Source organism: Armigeres subalbatus, chromosome 1 (genome assembly GCF_024139115.2).
Source record: "Armigeres subalbatus isolate Guangzhou_Male chromosome 1, GZ_Asu_2, whole genome shotgun sequence".
NCBI classification, from domain to species: Eukaryota; Metazoa; Arthropoda; class Insecta; order Diptera; family Culicidae; genus Armigeres; species Armigeres subalbatus.
In genome coordinates, this window is record NC_085139.1 from 132,497 (window position 1) to 147,877 (window position 15,381).

The window sequence follows — 15,381 nt, forward strand, 5'->3', positions numbered from 1 at the left end:
TTGTTAGGCGTTATATGACCAAAGAAGCTTCTCATTGAGCAATTTGTTTCGTTGCATTAGGGTATTCTGTCAAGATTGCACCGTTGTTGATAAATGAAGCATGAATCGTGTTATTATACTGATTAATTAAATTGATCACTACATTAATATTATGTAGGCCAAGCCCGACAGCAAATACGCTTCATTATTATTGTCCCGGGCTATAAAAATAGCAAATGTGTGTTTTTTCTTCGCGCATTCCAACGAGCTTAGTGTTGAACTTCATGTAAGAATAATGTTGTCTTACACTGCTCCGTAAGAAGAATGCTTTTACTCTTAAAAATAAGTTATGGTTCGGCAAAATCCAACTGGAAAATTGCTGGATTATTAACTCCAGAAAACACGCTGACTATCACTTGACACACCAACGTACTTTAAGCTACGGAAAATATAGATTTTTTTTTAATTTTTTTCCAATCTCCAATATTGTTGAAGAAAAGGTTTCAGGAATTGATCAATCAATTTGCACGAAAGCAAGGCTCGGCATGCAGATCTATTCGATTTCTATTCAACACTGCTGGCATGATTATCTGGCTTCAAAAACTCTTTTAAAACATGCTGTCGTTATTGGCAGCAAAATAAAATTTCCATAAAGAATTTTCCTTAATTAAAATAGGAAATTGCCAAAATATTTATTTTGTGTAAAATTTTGTGATTATTCAAATCTATTAATTCATGGAAATTTTGTATTTTTTTCCGTGGAATATTTAGATTTTTTTTATGGAAAATTCTGCTTGCATAATTGCAATTTTTGTTTTTAAAAGTGCTAATTTATTTTCGTTTTGTGGAAAATTATCAATTATTTGTGAAAATTGAATATTTATTTATTGCTCATACCCTGATTTCTTCATAGGCAATTATCTTATTTTTAATAGAAAATTTCGATTTTTTTAGAGACATTTTTTATTTAGGTCGTTGTCATTTGCCCGACAACTTATGGTGAACAATATATCCTTAAAAATAAATACATAAGGTCATATAATCATTTGGAAACAAATAGCTCAGAATATTTTTTGCTAACTGAACCGAAAAGATTGTGTTGCAAAAGAATTCTCTCGTATATAAAGTCTTAAAGAGCAGAAACGGTCAGTCAGCTACGGCGATAAATCCTGTAAAATTGAATGTCCCTTCAAGTATGTTAGTCGGAAAAAAATTACGGGAATAAAATATTTTGTTAAAATTTTTATTTTATTTATAAAAATCATGTTGCACTAAAATGAAATTGAAAAAAAAAAACAAATATTGTGAATATACTGCGGCCCGCTTCACCAGTTCGAAATTGCACCCAACAAACATTCACTAGTTTCACCTGTCATAAGACGAGTTTGAACAATCCCATTGAATTCCACCACTTAATTGTATCCTGACAGATACGTATTTCGACCTCAACAGTAAGGCCGTCTTCAGTGTCTTGTACTTGACTCGACTCAAGTCTCGACGAAGTCGAGTCAAGTACAAGACACTGAAGACGGCCTTACTGTTGAGGTCGAAATACGTATCTGTCAGGATACAATTAAGTGGTGGAATTCAATGGGATTGTTCAAACTCGTCTTATGACAGGTGAAAACATTCCACTAAAAAGCTCAAAATAATTTTCTTATCATTCACTAGTTTAACTAACATCAGTGTGATGATTCAGTTCAGCACTGTGTTGGATTATGTCTGTACTATTTCTTACCGCAACTTCTGTTCAGGCTTTGTTCACACAATTTTCGAGAAGTTATACAGCTACAACATCTCATTTCGAAAAACAACTTTATTATCTGATTCGTTAAACCTTTAATAAGCACTTTACTTAGCCTTAATTTAGCTACATGTAAATTCTTCGAAAATAATAACGCATTGAGAGTAACATGATCAAGACCTCCATTAAACGTATTGCAATTGCTATTTTCATATAATCAATTTAAAATTTTACTAAATCGGGTCTCGAACTGCTGACATTTGATCATTCGCCGGTAACGTTGCCATCCGCGCCATCCTTGATTTGTAAGTTATGGCTTACTCAATGCAAAACATAAATAATCCTATGGCTGAATATTAATCATAATTGGACTCTTAATCAACAAGTCAATCTGTCAAACTACAGTTTGTTAATAACTGTACATGATTTTTATTTCAACCATTGTTCAGCCAGTCATAACCATTCAACACTGGGAAAAAATATATGAAAATAATGTCAAAACGATGAAATAAAATTCGTCGCCAATGATGGGGCTTATGAAAATTTAATAAATTTATGTTCGACTATTCTCGGATACTCTGAATAACCGGTTGCGATATTATTCTGCCATCAATACCACACATGCAGCGAGTAAATAACTACACATATCGACATTTATTTACATATAAAAAACAACTAGTATATAGGAAATCTGTAACAGACATGCAATATGGTCGACTTTACAACAACTGCATGAATTTTCTTCATTGCACCAGCAATTTTGTTCGTTATAATCTCCAACAGCTTTATCCTAAATCAGAAATTAATTATATATCACGAAACAATTATGCATTGCCCCACGAATATAAAAAACCTGAGTGTTCTTGACAATGAATCCAACAATGTCTTGAAAATAAATTATTATTTTCCTATCCAAATATCATGAATTCAAGCCATCACGATTTTCTTTCAAACGGAAAAAGCAAAAACTATTATCATGTTTTCTCCCACTGTGCGATAGATCCGGTAAAGGTGAAATCCAATGGTTAAGAAGGACAACGGTTAAGAAGGATGTCTAATGCTTGCTTATTAATCTACTATTCAAACTCAATTCGACCACCCTTTTAGAGCATCACATCATAGTCGAACAGAGAATTTTGAAAATCATTAGTTCAGCACATTGATGAACTTCCCCAATGTGCTGAAATGTGATAAAACTAAAGCGTTAGTTCAACCTCAAATAAAGGTGGTAAACAAATAAATAGGCCAAGTCTAATATTAGTTGGATCAAATGCTGAGATGAAATTTGTCTAGCGAATTATTCAGCATCCATTTTATTCAGCTATGAAGATTACAAATAAACAATAATTCGACTTAGATGCTTATTTGTAGCTTGTCGTTGTTTGTTGGGCAATGCGGCCCTCGATAGTGAACATGCTGGAGACCACTGTCCTAGATCAAGTGTATGAATCGTGTATATCAATATAACTGAAAGGTACACAAATTCTTCTACAACTCCAGATTTTTCACCATCTTGCACCTCTTTACTACCATCATCACTAATTGATTTATTCAATTATAATTCATCTGCAAACTTAGTCTTAGGGTCGATATCTTCATCATTGTTTTCGATAGTTTTTCTAGTGAAATCTTAGGATAAGTTACATCTAACAGGATATTTAATGCACGACGTTGGTAGTGATGAACTTTGTCCAACTTATAAATCACTTTAATAAAGAAATAAATAAATGAATAAAATAAAACGCATAAACTGAAATCATTGTAAACTGTATAATTATGAAAAATCACATTAAAACCCCACTACCTCCACTATTGGTGCTACCTCCACTAAGGGTACGGTTACCCAAGTTGTTTCAGATGCACATGGTAAAAACCGTTCTCATGTATTGAAACGTGTGAAACGGTTTTATAAAGTGGACTGACGGTACAAAATATCATTTCATGTATAGTTTCAATGCAGAGATTAAATAATATAGATCCTTGTAGCTCTTACAAGCAAATTTGGTATGGGTGTAGCGATTTGGTTTAAAACATGTTTTGCCTCCCAGTCTAAAACTTCCAAAATTTTCAAACATTGATTGTTGTTATTGTATGCATGTTTGCATTAAATTCATCACTAGCGTTATAACTATTTCCGAATGCATACAAACATACAAACACTATGTTTTTTAAATACAGAAATTTTTACTTTCCACTTTGTTAAATATGTAGCAATTAATTTTTTTTGCTGATTGATGATAAACTCATGCACCTGTGCAAATTGCACAGCTTACGTTCTGCCTTTCTCGCACACTATGTGTACGCAAAGCTGAAGTATCACTTCAAAAATGAACTTTTGATATGAGGATCGGGGAACCATAGTGTTTTACATCAATCGACTTTGTTTGGCGAAATCAGGTGATTTCTGTTATATGTGTATACTAGCTATATGTACCCGCTTTGCTCGGGACTGAAAAGTAAATTATACAATTAAAATGTCCAATGCTGTAGGGCTGTAGCACAAAACCCACAGAGGTAGATCTATCGCGCATCGAATTTTATCCATGTATCGATATATTTTTATACATTTCTATGGCACCGTTTTCTGAACAATACCCCCTCCCTCCAGACCCTCCCCCTTTCACAAATTACTCTTCCATATGATCGTGATAGTGAATATGTGTACAAAATTTGGTTGAAATCAGTCCTGGGAGTTGAAAGATACACAGAATTGTTCGTTTTCTAAACAAAACCCCTCTAACCCCCCCCTCCCAAATTACCCTCCCACTCCCATTGTTAACTTCCTCTGAGGATACAGAATGTGTGTACCAAATTTGGTTGAAATCGGCCAAGTGGTTCAGAAGTAATTAGAGAACATACATACATAGATAGATTTATGTATGTATGTGTGTATATGTACAACATTTTATAGAAATTTGTTTTAAATTAACATTGGTCGATTCACCCGCAATGAATTCCGTAAGGCGGAGAATCTGCTCCCATGGTAAATTTTTAAATGAGCCAGATCGGACTATGAGCTCAGATGTTATGGTCAAAATCAGTGCCGGAAAATGTCAATGTCAATTGAACATTTTGACCCGAAAATGAACTTAACCTACGTAGATCTCTATCGAATACTGAGATGTTAATCTATTCAATTGACAGCAGCAAACTTTGCATTCGATAAAGTTTTAGTATCATGTCAGTTTAAAAATGTGTAGTAAATCAATGGGCAAGAAACTCTAATCTTTGCCATAGTATTATTTTTTGTCCCCCAATAGTATTTCTAGTATCTATGATTTTCCTCAAACGAAGATATCCCGAATAGAAATAAATTGTACGCCGAATAGTTGATATTATTAATTTTCCATTTCCCTTATAATCATTATAAACTGTATGATACATGTACATTTGAACGATTAATAAAAATAACGACTGAATCATATACAATGATTTACTGATTATCCAGGTTGTGGTAAGGATTACCTGATATAATTTTATTGTAAACATATCATATCATAAATGATTTAGCTAGCTTTTAAACAACACAAAAATTGAGTGTTTTCTTTTTTAGTGTATTAGTGACAATTCGTTTGGCAAAGTTGTTTTGGCTAGGGATCCTACATTCAGAGATATGCGAAAGCGGCCATCTTGAGCCAATCGAGCATTGAGAACTGTCAAAATCTGAGCCAAATGAACATCGTTATTGTTGCAGATCGAAAGGTATTGCGATTTTGGTGAAATAGATTTTATGAAAAGTTTTATCGAATAAGGGGTCGTTCAACAATGATGTCACAGGTTTTAGGGGGGAGGGGTATAAGATTTTGTGACACTACATATACTAGGTATACAAAAAAGCGTGACAAAGGGGGGAGGGGGGTCTAGAAATCTCAAAAAGTAGTGGACGTCATATTTGAATCGCCCCTAAACAATTAGTTTTGCTTTCGTAAGTAAAATTAGTCTAGTTGATGCCTTATATCGTGTTCATTTGTATTGCTCTTTAATTTTAGCGAAAATGCACTGCTAGAGCATAGACAAAATAATCAAAAAGTGTCTTCGAATGTAAAGTCATGTGCAAGCCTAAACATTTTTCAGTGTGGCAAGTGCTGGCAGCGTTTGTTTACGAAAGTTACAGCGTTGCTAAATCGTCTGGAAAAGTATTCGCACATCTCTTAATATAGGATCCCTCGTTTTGGCCAACCGCCACATATGTTTTTGTCATGAAGCAACGGCAATGTAGAAAATAGAACGATTAAATGCCGAAAACAAAAACGGATGACAATGCATGTAAGTTTAAACTAAATATTACGAAACAAAAAACTGATAGATATTTCTTGTTTTTTTTTCAGGAATACTACCTCCTTAAAGGAAAATAGTAAATACAACCGGATTCGGCCGAGCCACGAAAAATGTTTGCAAAGGTAAGTACGACGGGAGCTAAAAGGCTGGCCCCAGTTCAGGGCATCATTCAAGAGATTTGTGCACAAAAAACGAAATTCCCGCCTCTTTGAAAATACATGGGGGACCAAATCCCGTGACACCGTTTTCTGAACTGTAAACCAGCCTTGGGGCCCTCCATAGCCGTGCGGTAAGACGCGCGGCCACAAAGCAAGACCATGCTGAGGGTGGCTGGGTTCGATTCCCGGTGCCAGTCCAGACATTTTTCGGATTGGAAATTGTCTCGACTTCCCTGGACATAAAAGTATCATCGTGTTACCCTCATGATATTCGAATGCAAAAATGGTAACCTGGCTTAAAAACCTCGCAATTAATAACTGTGGAAGTGCTTAATGAACACTAAGCTGCGAGGCGGCTCTGTCCCATTGTGGGGATGTAATGCCAATAAAAAGCCGAAGAAACCAGCCTTAAAACATGTATATGAACCACAATCGATCCGATAACTGAACAGTCTTGCAATGGCCATACCATTATTGAAACACTAATGCCCTCAGTCGCTCTCAGTACTAAGTATTCAGGTTTTTCGTATGGTGGCACAGTCACCCGCAATGTCTCTTCCTTCAATTGGCCTTTGCCGTCAAAAACTTTTATTGGCTTAATCGATTATTTCATTTATTTAAAGTCATTTTTCCAAAAAAACATATTTTTGATGCCTCGAACTCTTTAATATTAAAAATTATAGCCAGGATTATTGCACCTTTGGCGATGTGCATTCCTCACGCATTATAAAAAATAATTTTGAAAATACATTAGAGAGATGCAAATATTTATCACTGTAGGGAGATAGATTTCATTATTTTCAACAATGCACATTTATTCGCGCTCAAACTTACTTATTTTTCTTCATGTATTACAGTCATTCATTGTTTCCTTTGACTTATTTTATAGGAATATGCAGTCCAGGAATATACAGTGCAATTCAAGTAATTGATGGGAGAACAGCAAAGTCATTGATGGACGTGAACGTGAACGTGTTTTCTTGTTCTTCAAATCAAATTTAAAACTCACCAAGAACTTATTATTGTGAAAGTTGAAAAAAGATAATCGACTACGACCTAGTGATAATAATATCAGAATGTCATTTGAAAGAATCCGTGGATTAGGAAAGATCTTAAAAAAAACTATATGAGATGGTAAATAAAATGTTATTTAAACTTGTTTTGTGCTGAATTATTTTATCATGAACTGAAAACACAAAATCTAATAGACAAATCGAAGTAAAAATAAGAAGAAGACACACGACGGTGTTAACTTTGACAGATCCTACAGCACAGCGTAATTTTAAAATGCTTATAATAAATTCTAGACAAAATGCTATTAAAATCTAATTGATGTATGATACGGAAAAAGTTACGAACTGTATGATAGATACATTCTTAGAATACATTTTTAAAAAAATGAGATAAGCTTCCAGGTATGTAATTCAGAACTTTTTCCGTATAAGCAATCATTATTCGTCAATGAGTTATCGGGAATCTAATTTCGACCACATGGCCTATTTCTAATACTCACGAACAGAAGGATTGATTTGCAAGATTTCCGCATTAATCGATTCGTCTTGAGATCAGCTGTGATTATATGTATCTCGTTACATTTTTTGAACATTTTGCTTGGAATGTTGTATAAATGTTAAAATAATACGTCTTCATTAGTTCTGAAGAAAACCATCTAGCTCGAACCGAAATCGATCTAGAGGTCGACGACTAAATGATTGACATTTAGGTCGAAGAAAAAACAACCTGAACAAAATCGGGCAGCGGTTCTCAATCTGGGGTTCCCTCCACTGGGCCTCGGACCTCGGACCTTGGACAAGCATACGTAATGGCGGATGAATTACAATTTTAATTAAAACTTATTCACTTGTCATAAGACGAGTTTGTAGCATCCCATTTAATTCCACCGCTTGATTGTTCCTTGATAGTTACCTATATCGACCTCAACAGTAAGGTCGTCTTCAGTGTCTCGTACTTGACTCGACTTGAAGCATCCTTTCAAGAGGTTTGGTAACTTTATTTCAAGAGGCCCATAAGCCTTCTTTAAGCTTTTTTCTTTAGACTTATCTCTGGCTTTTTCTTTTCTCTTATTTTCAAAAAGCTCGGAAGGCTCTTTTAAAGAGGCACGGAATGCTCCTTTTTAGAGGCTCGGAAGTCTCCTTTTAAAAAGCTTGGAAGCCTACTTCCAAATGACATGGATGCCTACTTTCAAAAGACCTGGATGTCTTCTTTCAAGAGGCCCTCAAGCCTTTTTAAGGCTCTAAATTTTCTCCCTTTTTTCTTTTCTACTTCTTTTCTAAGGTTTGGAAGGCTCTTTTCAAAAGGCTCGGAAGACTTCTTTGAAGAGGCTTGAAAGCCTCCTCTCAAAAGGAGACGCTCAAAAGCGTCTTTTCAGAATACTCAGAAGCCCCCTTTTATGTGGCTCAAATGCCGCCATCCAAGAGGCTTGGTAGCCTCGTTTCAAGAGGCTCGAAAGACTACCTACAAGGGGCTCGGAAGGCTTCTTTCAAAAGACTCGGAAAACTCCTTTCAAGAAGCTCGGAAGCCTCCTTTCAAGCGGCTCAGAGGCGTCCTTTCAAAATGCTCCAAAGCCTCCTTTTAAGTTGCTCGAAAACCGCCTTTCAAGAGGCTCGGAAGCTTTCATTCAAGAGACTCGGAAGGTTCGTTTCAAGATGCGCGGAATCGTATTTCAAGAGGTTTGGAAGTCATAAATAGTCATAAAAGTTATTCAAGAGGCTCGATGTATAAACGCAATTTGAATTGGAAAGTCTCACGGATTTATGAAAATTTCAGCCAACTTGGAGAGTCATTCATCAGGCCCATTTTTCATATATCCTAATGAGTATTATTTTCGTTTATAGCAACAAAAAACATAGCCCTATACTACAAAGCTATACTACAATTTCCACTCCTGTAGTAAACGGCCAGGAAATATGAAGAGTTTACATCACTAGACGATCGGGGAAGCTTCTTTTCATTGAAATCTCAATTTTTTAATTTAGAATCATTAACACACTTATGCCGAGAATAATATTTAGCTACTGTTTGCAAAAATTAACGCAGTCTCACTGAATGATTGATTTCATTAATGTCTTGTCCCATGCTTTATTTATAAAATTGTACTGTCCTACGCTATCTCTTAGAATGAAGAACCTTTAGCCTGGCCGTATTCTTCTTCTTCAATGGCTCTACATTCCAACTGGAACCTGGCCTGCTTTTCAACTTAGTACTCTATTAGCATTTCCTCAGTTATTAATTGAAATCTTTTCTATGGCCATTCCATGGGTATGTATGTTTTGTGGCAAGTACAATGGATACACTATGTCCAGGGTATCGAAAATGTTCCCAACCCGAAAACATTCGAGAATCAAACTCGCAAACTTACGATTGGCAATCCTACGTCTTTGCTCGTAATGCTACTGGAGATGCCTGGTTTTATTTACTACTAACAATTGTAAGGTCTGAGAGAACTAAAAAATCTAATAGTGAAATCAGTATTGATTCAGCTTCGTTGCTAATTTTCTAACACTATTCTAGCTTGAATCTGAGGCAAAACAGAACAAACTCATTGGTTTCCCCAGTTCTATTCATGTTTGAATTTTTCATCATTTAATGAAATGATTATTTTGCTGCTAAGGAAGGCGCCGTAAATGACACATTCATACACCAAAACAATTGAAAAATATTTGAATCTCATGGTTCATTCATGGTTCAAATCTGCAGAAAATAGAACTGAGCGGTATAACAGATTTAAACATTTGAATATCGACTGTTATAAACAATTAATCTGGAGCAGCTGCTGGGATTGTTACACATTTCATCAGTAAAGAGCTCATCTAAGCATTTTAATATAGAAAAAAAATTAATATATGAACATATATCATGCAAAGTTGGCAATTGTACGACCGCGCATCACTCAAGAATAGACAGCCCAATTTTTGCTAATTTATATCCCTTTTATTTTTCTATTTACGAGGAAAAATGTTACGATTAAACTGTTATACTTTGAAGATCAATGCCCAATCTTTTCGTTGAATTGGTTTTTCGTACCATTTGCATGAAATTTTTCAATTTTGATCATCTATATATATATTAAACAAAGTTGGCATTTGTACGACCGCACATTACTCAAGAATAAAAAGCCCAATGTTCCAAAGCCCAAAGCCCAATGTCCAATGCCCAATATGACTTATATTCCATTTCTTCTTCTATTTACGATGAAGATGAAAAAAAAATCAAAAATCAAAATATAATCTTTTCGATGAAATGATTTGTCGTGCATTTTGTATGGTAATTTCAAATCATGTCATTTAAGTTGACATTATCATCAGATAAACGGAAAGATCGATTTGTGCTAATTTTCCTTTGGTAACTAAATTAATAGGAAAAGTGTTGATAAAAATGTCGAAAAAATGAAAAAAATATTTTGAATGACCGGTTTGCTTTTAAGATAAATTGTATACGTAAAAAAATAAATCAGCAAATTGATCAGTTTTGGGCGAGACAAAGTTCGCCGGATCAGCTAGTTGTATATAATAATATGTGTATGAAGGCAAAACGTATAAAAGAAACCTACAACATACACTTCTTGGGTGCGATTTACAATGTTCATTTATATGTATTACCATTTTCTCTATCATCTTCTGCTATATTTCAAAATTTTATCCGTCCATTCTAGTAAAGATTAAAATGAAACCTCCGTGTAAAATTGGAATCTTTTATTTTTTTCAATCCGCTTTCTTTGAAATTTAATTAGAATTAATGAGTTTCACTTAAATCTTCCATAAAGTATTAAACAACTTTTTCGCAACCAGGGCGGAAGCCAATTCTCCTTCGATAGCATGAGATCCTCAAGTGGAACATTTCCGCTCCGCAGTTGGTTGGGTTGAAGAAATGTTTGTTCAAACAGAAATTCACGTTAATAAAGTAGACAAAACAGTTGTTATATTCCTAAGGGGCCCTCCTTAGCCTAGCGGTGAGATGCGCGGTTATAAAGACCATGACCATGCTAAAGGTGGCTGGGTTCGAACTCCGTTGCCGGTCTTGGCAAAACGTATAAAATAAAACGTAAAAATATCACCGTGTTGCATTATGATATACGAATGCAAAAATTGTAACTTGGCTTAGAAAGCTCGTGGTTTATAACTGTGGAAGTGCTGAATGAACAGCAGTAAGGCGGCAATATCCCAGTAGGGGATGTAATGCCATTAAGAAGAATAATATTGCCAAGTTGAGCTACCATTTTTGCATTCGTATAGCATGCGGCTATCACGATGTCCAGTGAAGTTCAGACAATTTCCAGCCTAGGGTTGCAAATCTCTAATCTCTTAAGTAAAAAGCTTCTTTTAGTTTTGTGCGGTAGTACAATCTTCTTGTTTTTATGGTTCCGCTTTCTGTAAAAAAAACACGTAATATTACAAAAATACTACTGCGCTCCATGAAATACCACAGTTATAGGCAAATCCGTCATATGATTGCGTTATTTTGTTTTTATTTTAGTAAAAACAACAATAACAAAAAATAGCACAACTGACGTAATATTTCTAAAACGTAACGTAACGTAACGAAACGACATAGAATTTCTGATTTTCTTTGAGTTTCAGAGTATTTCATTTGACTGTCTGTGACAACAGATATACAGATCACTTTTATGAAATATTCGATGCCAATCTTGTTCTAACACGCTGCTTAACTCATACATAATATGCAGGTCGTTATACCCTATATAATTGTACTATGTATCAGCATAATAATCCTACATCAATAAGGAAACCCTGCAAATATGGGACAACTACGCGGTTACAGGCAGTGTATCTCCACAAAGATAAGCTAAACTTACCTTGCGTTTGACTTTTCCTGGCTGTTTTCTTTTCTTTCATCCATGGGTACTCTGGTACGGAATCTAAATTTTCAGTCGATCCTACAGGATATCCTTGGGAAATTAACTTTGGACTTTCGGAATCGATATGAGTTAAGAACTCGGCCATTGATGGTTGAGAATTTATGAATCCACTTTCACTTTGCATCCAATACGACGAATCCGGGTGAACTTGCGGTTGATGAGGCACTGTTTCCGTATTTGTAGAATTCTGTGTAGCACACCTCGCAGGTTTCTCGCACATTAAAGCTTTACGATTCATACGTGCACTGCTCGGGATTAATGGTGAACTTGATGGAGATGGTGTTGCGTCTGAATCAATTAAAACATTTGCTTGTAATGAAACTGGGTTTGCGGTTTCCGACTTGACCTGAGTTCGTACATGGTCTACTGTACTGCAAACTTCTTGCATTTTATTCAGCAAATTATAGTATCACGAATGTATTCTTCAATAAATCACTTTGATGTAAACCGCATACCACACATTACACCCCAATACTTGATTGTGTCATACATATATACTCACTTAAAAAAAATATACATGGATATTGAGATATAGTATACATATAGCAGTGCTTCACAATCAATTGAAATGTATATCCATCCACATGCACTTTTCATTCGCTTATTCACTTGTTGTCATTTAATGTGAAGTTATCTTCTTCAAAATGTTGTACACGAGCGATTATTATCATTTTTCTACTAAAACTTTCATATTCCAAAACTCATCCAAAGAATTATCCGAATACTCTTACAATGTGACCGTAATATCCAGCTTTATGTTGACTACTGGCATAAAGCTAACATGTGTAAACTTGCCAGACACTCGTTCTGTAAAAATCCCGAACGTTTTTTTGTATCCCATAAAAGAAGGCGTTAACAAACGAGTAGTTGCTGCGTTGCTGCCTTCGTGGCATTAAAAATAAAATTACACACTACGACGAAGTGTCTTTAAAGAAACAACATTCGTAACACTGTTCGTGTGCTGTGGTGGGCGGAGTCAACCGTACACGAAGTTGCTATACGAAAGAGGCGAGATAGAAAAGCCGTATATCAGAAACTCGGAATGTCTAGGTAATTTGAAGGGGAGCTTATAACTGAGGCTGTGAAGTAAACCATTTCACCGATGCATATAACTTTTAGTTGAAATTTATTAATTCGATGGCTTTTTCCCTAAGGTAAAAAATAATCATGCGTCGAAGCAATTTGTTTGATAGTTCGATAGTTAAACTTTTTTCAACAATAGTTAAACTTGTTTGCGACAAAACCATTTTCTTCCATATAACTAACAACCTGTTACAATGGGTCAGCTTCGCAATAAAATTTAATCACGATAGAAAAATAACAAAGGAAACGGCTAGGACAGTTTTGCATTTGTTGGAATATTTTCTCAGCACGATAGACAATGTTATTTTTTTTATAGCACTGATTATAAATCCGATTATACATCACATAACTGTAGCTTTGTAATAATCGAAAGAGAAAATAAACAAAGACTTTCTCTCTTTCAGACATACGACGTTTTCAAAAATCATGCTAGAATTATTTTGTTGTATCTTGTTTGACTGATGGTATAGTTTGACATCTCAAGCAAAGCCTGACAACATGAGAAAATCATTTTTTCTACAATTTTTGGTTTTACTCAATTGATTGCATTTTAAAGTAGCTTTTAAAATAGTATGTTATGACATCTCCAGTTAGCCTTGTAAGTAGGGATGAAACGATACCACTAAGGTATCGATACTTTTACTTTAAAGTAGTATCGAATAAAAGTATCGATACCACTAAAATATCGAATTAAAAGTATCGATACCTACTTGTATCATATGAATACTGATCAATTTGAAGTAAAATTATATTGTCAATCACAAGTAGTCATTAATAATTTATTTTGGATGAAACATGAATAGTGGAAGGCTTAAACACTTTCCATTACTATTTGTCCATCGATTTAAACACGAAACACATTTCAAATGTAAACCAATTATAACTTTAAATCATTATATTTATAGTAACCGTATTTTTTAAATCATTTTCCTATAGACGTAAATCTCTCTTCAAGGGGTTATTGGAAAACAGCTGTAAATATTAGTGCGAATCCCACATTACCCAAGACATTTGCGTAATTCATTATCGAGTTTGAAGAAATTCTAAAGGATCAGCCACAAATAAGTGCTAAGTGGCAAAAAATAAATACTTGAAAGTATTTATTCGATTTTAGAGAGACAAAAATCTCACCGAGTCATTAGCTACATCAAATAAAAATACGGCTAACAAGGAGCTATGTTGGGGGCGGCTTAGTTCGCCATTTTTGCACAGTTGTGTAAAATAAGTGAAATGCATCATCAGAACAAGTGCCCCCCGTAGTGACACCCTCAAAACAGTTTGCAAAAAAATTCTCTCACGGTATGCTACAGAGATGATAATTGAATCATTTGTTTGAGAAACTGCATAAATCCATTTTACACAATTTCGAGAAAACAACAAAAGCTGTTTTTGAACAAATTGGCACCTAATCTTTCGATTTCTTCGATGCAGATCAATAGTTTTTGGCAAAACTCAACACACTGGGGCACTTCCAGTGCAAAAACTATAAACAGTACTCCACAAATGCTCTTCAAAGTGCGTGGATGTAGTTTGTCAAACAAAGGAAAAAAATTTCATACAATTTTTTTTTTCGTTTTCCAACGTGAAATTTGTGCTGCTATGCGCTAGTAAAACATTGTGTGTGCAATGTGCCAGTGGAGAAAAGAAGTCGATCGATATTTAATACGACAACAGTTTTAGGCGATAATTGAACATTGCTCAAAATGGAGATTTGACTTGTCCCCTGACCTCTCAGGGTGTGCAGGTTTTATACGTAAAGCAATTGAGGAATTCGAATTGCGTTCATATCATAAACTTTGTTGGTGCATAAAACAATAATTTTCCATGTTTTATTTAACCAGTTCACAGTTCACTTCCTACCGAATAAGGGTCAGTCATGTGTGACACTTTGCGGAGCCGCAATTCTCAAGTATGATATTTTTTACAATTTATATCATCTTATCCTAACAGTTAGTTGGAAGGGGACATAGACCATAATACACCATAGTATATCATGCACATGTAACTAAATGTGCATGATATACTTCCTATTAAATCAGTGGAAATACATATTCCCCTACAAACGATGGATTACCGCTGGACTATTGCTTTATTTGCGTAATGAGACAACATTTCATCCTATGCTACCATTACCTTCCGAGAACCTAGTTGTGCATATCTGCCATCCAAATTGATGTTAATGATGATGATGGTGACACTACCATCTGTTGTAGCAAGGCACCTGCCTATAGCACTGGTCATAT

The 15,381-nt window shown here is 35.0% G+C and overlaps 1 protein-coding gene across 3 annotated transcripts in view; it reads right to left on the reverse strand.

Moving 5' to 3' along the window:
* The window catches only part of LOC134219417 (homeotic protein proboscipedia), a 100,138-nt gene extending 87,319 nt beyond the window's left edge, over positions 1-12,819 (reverse strand). The window contains exons 1-2 of one of the 3 annotated variants that reach the window (XM_062698158.1): positions 12,787-12,819; positions 11,993-12,343 (exon numbers count right to left, since the gene is read on the reverse strand). In XM_062698158.1, the coding sequence (XP_062554142.1) occupies positions 11,993-12,293 (301 nt within the window). In that variant the 5' untranslated portion in view covers positions 12,294-12,343; positions 12,787-12,819. The other 2 variants (XM_062698151.1, XM_062698142.1) reach the window with 2 other exon arrangements.
* Between the last annotated feature and the right edge of the window lie 2,562 nt (positions 12,820-15,381).